Genomic DNA, 11,044 nt, shown 5'->3' on the forward strand with positions numbered 1-11,044 from the left:
TCCTCCTATCCCTTCCCAAGTTTACTGCTCTCTGAACATTCACTACCCTTGGTGAACTATTTCATCAGTGAATTCTCTGTCCCTGGCTGTCCTCAGACACATTTGAGTGTAAACACACATGGAGTAGCTGCTGAATTCCACAGGGAGTGCTGCAGCTCTGACTGGAATCTGTCGCCCTACCCGGACAGGTGGATGGTAAAAACATTGCTTCAACCTCCCCAAAATATTCCTGAAATCCTTCAGCTCCAGCAATTATGAAGCACYACACTGAGAAAATACTTGACTGTACAAAAATCAACATTGAATTCAAAAGAAAGTGGTACTTGAAGAGCAGAAAAGCCTCTGCCTGCTGTTCTCAGAGTCAGACACCAAAACAATGTCAGGGAAGGAGTGGAAAGTTTTGAGCAGCATCAAGAGCAGAGTCGGGACAATACCTAAAGGCCTCTTGGCTRTTCCTGAAAGAATTTAAAGAACCCTGAAGTGTGTGGTGCTCCTATTAAATAAAGTGCTGCAAACACTCTTTGTTCCCCTGATCCAAGGGCCCTGTTAGCACTCAGCCTTTGAAGAGAAAGAATCCTCGTGGTGAGAGGCCACGGCACTTGAAACATGAACCATAGCAATTTCCATTGCCTTGCCATTGTTTTTTGTCATGATAATATTAAAAAAACAAATTGGGGACCAGAATTAAGAGTTAGTATTCTTGAGAAAGCTCCTAAAGTTTGCCAGAACTGCCAAGCAGGACTGCAATTGAATTTTACATTTCTCTAGTTGCCCTTCTTGTTTTTTTTGTTTTTTTTTTTTTTTTTTTTGGAACACATTCATTTCAAGCTAAGTGAAAACTTAAATGAAATCACATCCTTACAATTAACTCTTCTCCCCAGCCTTTTTTAGATCTCATTCCCAAGATTTTTTTCCTGAACTGTGATGTGAATTACTCTCTAAGGAACCATTGGGAAGGTGGCTGCTAAGGCAGTGAGTGAGAATACTCCAATTTCCTTCCATGCCAATGTGCAATACAAATCTGGACCCAAAAATATCCCTTCTTATTGATCTCACCTGCCTGGATCTCCACACTACTCCTACAGGGACGATGACACACAGAGCTCACTGCAAGAATTGCTGCAGGAACTAAAGAAGGATCACTTTAGGCCATTTGTCTGGCACAACAAGTGCAGCATGTGAGAATTTCTAAGGAAAGGATGAGTAATAAACACACTGGATTGAYCCAGCTCTAGTATTTATCTCTTCTTTCCCTCTTTTAACCCTTTTTCCTTTGAGGGACATGGAATACTTGGTAATCCCAGATTATTCTTCCAGGCAAAACACACGCTGTTTACAGAGGCAGACCAAGGGATTTCCAGAAGGAAAGGCAAAAGGTGACATTGTCATTGCTGGTCAGAATTTGCAGAAATGCCATGAATTACCACGTTGCTCTCTGGTAACAGGAGATCAGTGACAAAAMCAAGCTCAGGCACCTTTCTTTGCCTCCTGTGCAGAGTGGGAAGAGGTAGACAGAGAGCAGAGGTTTTGGGCCATGCACCACGTCCATTCTGTCCTGCTATCACCCCAAGTAATATCAGAAAACCCTTGACAATAACATCTCAACAAATYACTTCCACTCTGATTCTCCTCCTCTCTCCACTTGTTTGTTTGTTTGTTTGTTTTCACTCAGCTCAAACCGATTACAAAATCAGCGTCTGTCACTGAATCCCAATTTCCCTCCCAAGTGCAGCAGAGGAACAGTGAACACAAAAAATGTCAATGGATTGTTCTTATATCGCTGGAGAAAGCTGATGCCACCACCATGAGCTTCAGAAATTTTGTTTAGAAAACTTTCCAAAAAGCCTCCTCAATACAGCCGTGCATTTTACAAATCTGATAAATTAATGCACTGAAGAGAGACAAAAATAAAGATAAATACTGCAGGACTGGTGCTGCTTAAAAACTATGCTGGACATAAATGCATTTGCTTTTGTTTCCTCTCTCCCTGGCATAACTTTGATAAATTTTTGGCTGCACTTTATTCATTTACCACATAAGAGACAAATCAAACTATTTTGAATGCGGAACTTCMTTTTCTCTCCTTGAAAAGCAGAGCACTATAAAAAATACAAAAGTTGATATTAAAAACAAGATGACAGAGAGAGAGCCTGCCCTGGCCAAATCCAGAGCAGAGAAGGAACTCTGGCTCCATATAATGCATCGTGATAATAAGCACATGTGAAAGAAGCTGTTAATTAGAGCAACAACTGGGTCACTTAAAATTTTCAGATCAAGGAAGCTAATCACACCATTTACCATTAGACCTCATTGGTATTCACAGGAACATTTCTAAAGCCTCCTCACATYAGAGCTTTAAATTGCTCTCTGCCCACCTTGGAGAGCTCATCTTGTGCTGCTGCATCAGGACCAGAAGCATTAATTCACGGAGCACAGCTCATGCCAGGACAGATACASGAGTTCATTTGAAGCAGTTATGCTGGATTAATAATGCAAAATAATAAATTATGAGTTGAAGGCTGGGTAAAGCTCAGGAAGCTTGAAGTCACCCTGTAACACTGATAAAAAACCATCCCAGGTTGAAGTGAAAGCAGCAAGGAAAGCTCAGTGGAAGCAGCAGTCAGACTTGTGAGGCTACCACTGCCCTTTTTGAAAGTTTTATGTGCCCCAGCTAATTTCTACTTAGAGCTTGTATCCTAATTTTCTTCACAGCTTTAAATAGCCTGGATCATGCATGCTTCGAAATCTGTTTCTCAGACTTAAATATAAGCAGAAAAACGTTTTTTTAATGATTTTGAGCAATCTGTGAGCTCTGTGCCTTGACAGGTCYTCTATAAAATGCAGCAGAATGACAATTCCAACCACTCACGAGCAGCAGGAGAGAGTCAGAGGAGGGACTGACCAAGAAGAGATTTATAAACCAGAACTGGGACTACAAATTATCATTATTTTCTTGAAAGGAAGTACTGATGAAGCACAGTGTGGAGGGAGGAGGGGACAGCAATGCTGCTGAGTCAGTTTGCCTTTAAAAACACACTGGGTTTTTTAGTACAACTTGATTTAAATGGCACAGGATTAGAAAGCAAAAAGACMTTGAGGAACATGAAATTAATTAACACTCAAGGCAGCACGTTGTGATGAAAATCACTGCCAASAGAAAGTAAAACTTGAAAAATGGCATTAATGCTTTATTTTTTTTAAATGAAATAGAAATACACCAAAGTCAGCTTATGTTGTTTTTTTTTTCCAAATGGAATAAAAAAAGCCCTAACCAGCCTTGCTAGAGATWAAACTCCTGTAGCTTTTGGAATGATTTCTCATTTAAATAATTCAGGTAAAGACATTAATGTCTAGCTGGGGAYTGTACCAGATTTGCAGGGCAAATAAGTTACACACATATGGTTTCTGTGAATTTCAAATATTGAGCAGAAAAGGGTTAAAATACACAGGTTTTCTTAATTATTAGGATTATCATTCATTGCAAATATAATGTATAATGACAAGAGGCTCTGGTGTGAATGGGTTTCATTGCCCTAAATGTTTTATTCCRGAACAGTGATGCTCTGCTTTGCATTTGGAATTTACAAGGCAGTGAAACAGATRAGTGGTGAGAAATACCTGAATAAATTATTATAGTCAGATTTGGATATTTCTTTCAATAGCCACACAATGACTAATTATTTATTTACACTTTCATGCTTTTAACAAACCTCTCTTCTGAAACTTCTTTATGACTCTTAGACTAAGGCATTACCAGGGAATCAAAAAAAGGAGAGTGGCAGACATTTTCATCTTAGATTTAGCAAGGAAGTGGGGGAGATTATGTCTTTTTTATTGTGTTATTGGATAATCTAGTGATAATCTGGTTTAAACTCGATCTAATAAACACAACAGGATGTTGGCATTTTGTGGTTCTAATCCTGTTTCCTTGCTCTATTTCAATTCTTCCAGCTGAGATCAAACGGTATTTTTTTTTTTTGTGAAGACTCTGCCTCACATCCAACATTCATGGCAGGCCACAAACCCCAAAAGAAAACACTGCAGGCCWGCAAATCCTACCTAATTCAGCCAATTAAACATTTCTTTAACAGCACTGCTGAGTTTGGGAGCCAACCTAGAGGTGACAGAATGGTCAAGTGAGTTTACCCTCACAGTGCTGAAGGCTAAACATGTCCACAGATGATTTAAATTCCACTGTCACCTGTTGTCACCTGTGAAAGCCACAGCAGATCCCTGGTACAGGACCAGAGTTTACACTGGAAACTCTATTTGRTGCACCAGGAACACCTCAGGACTCGTGGCAGGAGATGAACTTAAATTTAATAAATTTACGTGGTTTTGGCTTTAGCTGTCATGTTYTGCTGTGACACAAAGGTATCCTCAGCACTGAGCTCATGGCCAGACAAAAATGTGGAATATTGGAATAGAAATACACCTGAAAGTTTCACTGCATCCCATTTTACCCCTGCTTGGAAAAACCACACATATTTACTCAAAGAAAGCGCTGGCGGCCTCCCCGCTTTATATTGAAACCAAAGTTTTCCTTCATTCAGGGGAGAAAATAAAAACAATAAAAAGAAATGAGAGCTCTCTTTGCTCTCAAGGCGCTGGTACCTGTGGAAAAGCTCATCCTTCAGGTACTGAGGCAATATTTTAGCTTAGACAGCTGCTCTGTGGAGACATGACTGCTGATAAAACAAAGCTCTGGCACTCCAGCACAGTCATGTCAGCTCSACAGGAATTGAGGACAGTTTGGGATGCATTGTTCTTGCATAACTTGTTTACCAAAAWCCCCATCCCCAGTGTGGTGAAGCCCAGCTGAAACACCTGGACATTGATCTAATGTGTGGCTGAATGGACGAGGACACTGCACAATTTATTTTAAGACAAATATATTCTTTCTACGTTCAAGTCATGCAGGCAGTGCTGATGCTTTGTAAAAAGCAAACAACATAAAGAAAAAAAAAAAAGAACCCTGATTTTTCTATTTCCAACAGTATTTTTGTTTTTATAGAAACCTGGCCCTTGCAGGCCTGCCTCTCCCTCTCTACTTGGGATTCCAGGTAAATACTCTCAAATGGGATCTCTAAATATAGGTCTATTAAGCAACACTTGGATGACCAAAAAGCTTTTGTTTGGTTGGGTTTTGTTTTGTTTTCTTTTAGTTAATGAAGGCTCTTCTACTATCYCAAACAAATACTAGAATCAGTCAAGAAATACTGTGATGGCAAAGGATCTTCAGAGACCTGGAGCATTTAAAGGGAGCAGAGACYAAAAGCTGTTTAACACAGTCACTCTAAGGCAGGAAAAGGGGAAAACAAAATAAATCCCAGCAGCCYGGGCTCAGGAACKGCATCTCCTTTTATCCACAACCAAWATYCACACTCAAATAACAGCTCCCTCTCACCCCTAGCACTGTTCCTTCCAGAAATACACAGAACATAAAAATCCCAATGATAAAAATCCCAGGATATCTTCTTGTTCAAAACAAAACTCAGAGTGGAGAAAGTCTGGGATGGACAGTGACCTTTGGCACTGCCAAACCTGCACATGGTGCTCAGGATGAGTCCCAAAAAGAGCAATTTACTGCAGAATTCCAGAAGAAAAACCTGCATCTACTGTAGCTCTCTGATACCAAGMAATGCACAATATTTACCAACAAGTACCAAATGAATTAAATATGTTCCTCTCAAATTAGATAATCCATCTGTCAATAGCACAAACTACATTCTGCTTATGTTTTCAAGAAACAGAACATTTTGTGTATCATTGCACTTACCCTTAGCTGTTCTCTTTCACAACTCATCTGTTGTTTTGAACTCTACAGAGGGAAAAGAAGAAAAAAATGGCAAAATAACTTTGAAAGCATAACATTCTTGCCACAACAAAACTGCTTAGTCTACCTGTTTTACACATATAAATATTGGAAATGCAGTCGTGTATCTAAACACAATATTGCCCTGTGGATGTAGACAGAACCATTGCTGCAGATAAAAGTCTTTTTTTCCCACTTATATTTTAAATTTACAAAGTTTAAAACAAAATTAACAGCAAAATGCACAACAAATCTGAAGTATAAAAGARTATTTTCTTTCATATTTTAGACAACTCACTGGTAGTTCACTTCAGGAGGAAGTTTCCCTCCTTTTTGTGTTTTATCACAAGTTTTTTTGGATTTTTGACCATCCCACTGCTTCCATATTGTGATATATTCACAGCACACCACAGGAATAAAGATCCAGCACCTTCAAATCAGTGATAAAACACATTCCGATGAAAAATTCCAGTTCCAATCTGGTGGAAAAGCAGCACTGAAGATTATTTGATTCCACAGCATTTATTTTTATTTTTTTTTTTCCCATGCTGCTGTGTTTGTGCTCTGCCAGATTCRCAATGGCCCTGGCCAGAGTGTGAGAGCTGCCAGGACCCCCCTCCCTSTGCCAGGGGCCGTGGCGAATTTGGGACTTCTCAATTCTGCCAGAAGGAAGAGGCAGCTCCAGGATGAACTCTAAAAACATCCACAGCACTGAAACGCCCAGTTCCCAGACTGCTTTCCCTAATTTCTGCCTCAGTGATGCATCAGGACCTCTGGAACCAAACTTTCAAAGCTTTGCTCAGGGAGMGCTCAGATGTTGATTTGTCCATGTGGACAGAGCGTTTTTATGTCTGGTTGTTGTTTTGTTTTGTTTTTTTGTTTAGTTATTTTCTTTTTTTTTTTAATAAAGTAATTTTAGAATAATTTTAGAATCATTAGGGAGCATAATTAGCCTTGAAAGTGTAATCACTGTCAGTTCTGTCATTAGTGTAGATGGCAAACAATCCATAAAACATGAAATCGSTTGCAATATTTCTAAGGGTATCTTCAAAAGTTCAAAATACACTCATCACTGCTTTGTACTCAGAAACAGTTAAAATACCAACCAATACTCATTTGCATCAGATATTTTTACCCTAGAGATGATGAAAATGGGAACTTCTCAGTCAAAGTTAGGTTACTACAAACAAAATAAAAGTGCCTGGTTTTTTATCACAGAAGGAGTCCTAAAAAGTACATTACAAGCTAAACCTGCTACTTGTACAGCAGAAGTTTGATAAAAAAAAAAAAAATAAATAAATACAAACATAACAGAAATAAATGCTCTTTGAAGTTCCTAGCAGGGAATAAAAAATAAAGGAATTCAGCATAGGTCTAATTACAATTCCCCCAAGGAGCCAAATTAAKCCCAGCTGAAGCGAGTGCCACTTGCAGACTAATGATTCCCCTCCTCAGAGTTCATGACTTCACAGCATTCACGAGTCACTTTAAGGTCACATCAGTCTGCATTCTGAGTGTACTTGCACAAGCCTCAAGAGTTAATTCCAGATCTGAATTCCACATGGACCTCTTCACCTTGATTAAAAATAAATATAATAGAATATTTGAGATGGCAGGGACCTACAGCGATCATCTAGGCCAAGTCAGAAGTGACTTTGGGTTGTTTTGTTCAGGGATTTATTTTTTTACTATTTAGGGTTGKTTTTTTTTTTTTTTTTTTTKTAAGCCCTCACACTAGAATCTGAACCTCTGGATGGAGGGGAGAGTTTTGCAATGGAAGAAAGTGAAATTTGTAAAAAAGAACAAACAAAAAATATTTGTATCAAATATTTGTAGAGCAGAGCAAAGGTTATAGTTATGGACTATTTAAGCAGATGGTTAATTCTGTGTTTTAATTAGTAGCTATCTGCTGTTGTRATTTGAAACAGAAAATACCTAACATCTCAGGCACCAGGAATATTTTATTTAAGATGGAAAAGAAGTGTTTATGGACAGTGGGAGAATTCAGTAGAGGCAAAGGGAGTGTGATTGCATTTTAACATACAACTGATCCTCCCCATCTAACAGTGAAACAAACAGAAGGAAAACATAAATTATTTTAAAACAAAAAGCTTTCAAATGGGTATGAGGACACCAGTTTAAAATGTATTTTGAATCAGTCTATCACCACCTCCAGGACACTCTGTTTACTGAAAGAAAAAGAAAAAAACAATGGGTCAATGTGCAGGATGCACCAATGTGGTGATTCCCTTGGATCAAAATTCAGCAAATGRCTGATTCTAAACTTTGTTTTAGCTACAACAACAAAATCCATTTCAGAGCTGGCTTCCCTCAGAGTGAACATGCATCTCGACAGCTCCCTCATCACCCTTCCTTCCAGGAGCTTTCCAAAAAAAAAAAAAAAAAAAACATGCATCTCGACAGCTCCCTCATCACCCTTCCTTCCAGGAGCTTTCCAGAAAAAAAAAAAAAAACAGCAAGGCTCAGTGATAAGGCATTATTAGGATGAGATTAAAAGGAAAAATTTAAACAAACCAAGCTTACCTTAATGAAAAAAAACAAAACCCATTTTTCATAGTTTAAACACAGTTGCCATCTGTCTGTCTGGTCCTCTGTTTGTCTGCTCAAGTTTATGAAAATACATCTGGGAAAGGCTCATTTGGACAAGAGCAGCTTTTTGTGTGTTTCTCCAGTGCCAAATTTGCTCTCTCATTTTGTCTTTTCTGCTATCTGTGCCAGTTTAAGAGAAACATCCTGGCAGTCCTGAGCACTTAAGGGAAAACATAAATAATGCATTTACAATATGTAAACCTGTACAGATAAATGAGAAAAACTGAAAGCCATAACATATTTAATTAATGAGCGAGAGACCCGAGAAGCAAACCTTGTGCATATCCTCCAATTTTAAATACATTGCTTCTCAACCCTAAATTTACTGTGTTATGGCTCTGGATTGAACTATATGCAATTAACTATTTTTTTTTTATTTTAGTTTAAGGTTGGTCAGAATGTTGAGTGTCATTGTGTCAAGCTCTCACACGGAAGAGTTTAGTGGGAGAACGCCTAAAAGATTGATTCCCTTTAAAGGATTTCATCAAGGAAAAATTGTCAAAGAACTACAGGATTCTCTGTAGGACTAAGCAGCCTTAGAAGACACTTGTGCTGTCAGACTCCATCATTTTAAACCAAAAAAAAGATGTTTTGGAACTCCTGTGCAACCTGCTGGTGCCACTCCCCAGTGGGCTCATGACTAGAACAGGGAATTCTGTTTTATTTTCCTTAAGTAACAGTAACAGGTGGGAGACTGAAGCATTTCTAAATGGATTTATCTGTTACCCACTCTTCATAAGGAGCACACGAGAAAATGGGACCCATCTATGCAAGAAGGACAGACAGAGAGCAGCAGCATCACTGCAGGTGTTAAGGAATACCAACAGCCCAGCTGGGAAGGTTTCTTCTGCTGTCAAGTCTTTTAAGAGTAATTTTAAAGAAAGATTTTAGGTGATGGATAAAAGAGAACAATAGGATGGTAATAAGGTTATTTACAGAAAGTCTCTGTTTAAAATGTAAAAAAAAAAAAAAAGAACATTTTCGTTGCCGCACAACATTCCCAAGTATTGGTCTTGTGTTTTCAAATTAAAAATGTTTTCAGGATTGTTATTTGAAACGGAGCGCAATCCCAGAGCTTGAAAAATAACAGAACATCTAATGTCTTTCATTTTCTAGACATTTTACCATAATTAAATATGTGTTAAATGATAATGGAAGATTCCCCAGCATTGCTGCATCTCTTTTTCCGCCTCCCAAAGGACAAAGAAAATATAAGATTTTCAACTCTAGTTTTCGTTGGGAAGGGGCAGTTCACAGTCAGTATCCACACACAAACTGTGGAGCTTGAAAGAGGTGAGAAAGGCTCAGCTCTGAGCAATCCCAGTGCCTTTACCAGAACTTACTCCCAGCTGCTGATTGCTCATCCTCTGATTGAGAAATTCGATTTCTCCTCATTCATCCCCAGATTCAAAAGCTGAAATGAAACCACTGATCATTCTGCCAGTTGTACAGTTGTGTTTCACGGGACWCTTAGACAGTCCACACTATCTACAAAATCCATCTGTGGGTGTTTTCTCTCATTAGACACTCATCTGGCTGTAAGAGTCTTCTGTCAAAAATGAAATGCTTGGGTTTTTTCTTCTTTTTTATCTTTTTTTTTCCCCCTCTCCACATTGCACAGAAGGGCTGTGCTGCACAAGGGCACACAGCATGCACTGCAGTATTTCAGATGGAGACAGTCACCTCCCTGCCATCATTTCATTATTAGTGCTCATTATCTCATTGCTCTGAAGAACTCAGAAGAGATGATAATCCAAGTTATTTAATGTGTGGAGAGAGCATGGGCTTGTACATACATGTGCAAATAACATCCTGTATTAATCTAAAGTTGCTTCTCAGTACTACAAGTGAAAAGCCAAAACACAAATGGAGAAACAAYGCCCATCCCAAGAGCTCACAATGCCACAAAGCAGAGCCCAAAATTCTCAAACACAGAAGGCTCATTAGAGATACCAATAATTGGATAAACACATAGGATGAATCGAACTGGAAATGGGCATTTCAGAACCTTTGTGGTCACTTACAGCAAAATCTAGAAGCTTTCAAATATAAAATCAGTATTTCTTTCCCAAGGAGTAACTGGGATCGCCCTCCTTTTCCTCTAGGAGCTGCCWGAATTTTCACCTGCACCTCTCCTGAAATCCCCCAAACTTTAACAGAAGCCTGTCGAGGTGACAATGCGCTGAAATCCCACGGACTTTGCGTTCCTTTGTGTTTCTAACACAAAAGGGTACAGAATGTAAATGCAAATTCTTTCCAGAACACAGAGCTTTGCCTTTCTCTTGGCTAGGTATGTGCGTGTTTGCATGCAGGGAATTTTAATTTCCCGGGGTTTTATTACCCCCATCAGTTACTGAGCTCCAGCAGAGGCTGGAGGGACTGATTTATTCCCCAACGCCCTTGGCTGGGTATTGTATATCGACTGGTGCTGCTGCCATAAATAAATTTGGGTGAAGAACTGGCTCCAGCTCCGTGGGTAATACCGAGCACAGTTAAGGTTTCAAGTGTCACATACAAGTGGGTTTATTTCTACTGGAAGAAACAGGCAATTATTATGGCCCATTGAGCTCAGATTAAGCATTTCCATCAAAAAAAAGAAAAAAAAAAAAAAAAAAAAAA

At 39.0% G+C, this 11,044-nt stretch overlaps 1 protein-coding gene across 1 annotated transcript in view; it reads right to left on the reverse strand.

The window, feature by feature from the left end:
- Positions 1 to 11,044, reverse strand: part of RBFOX1 (RNA binding fox-1 homolog 1) — a 504,918-nt gene that overhangs the window by 355,552 nt on the left and 138,322 nt on the right. The window contains exon 2 of the mRNA XM_057376932.1: positions 5,780 to 5,821. Coding sequence (XP_057232915.1) covers positions 5,780 to 5,806 — 27 coding nt within the window. The 5' untranslated portion in view covers positions 5,807 to 5,821. The remainder of the gene's footprint in view (positions 1 to 5,779; positions 5,822 to 11,044) is intronic.

The sequence above is a fragment of the Malurus melanocephalus genome, unplaced genomic scaffold (assembly GCF_030028575.1).
Source record: "Malurus melanocephalus ecotype Western Australia unplaced genomic scaffold, MMel_1.1 scaffold_295, whole genome shotgun sequence".
Taxonomy (NCBI): domain Eukaryota; kingdom Metazoa; phylum Chordata; class Aves; order Passeriformes; family Maluridae; genus Malurus; species Malurus melanocephalus.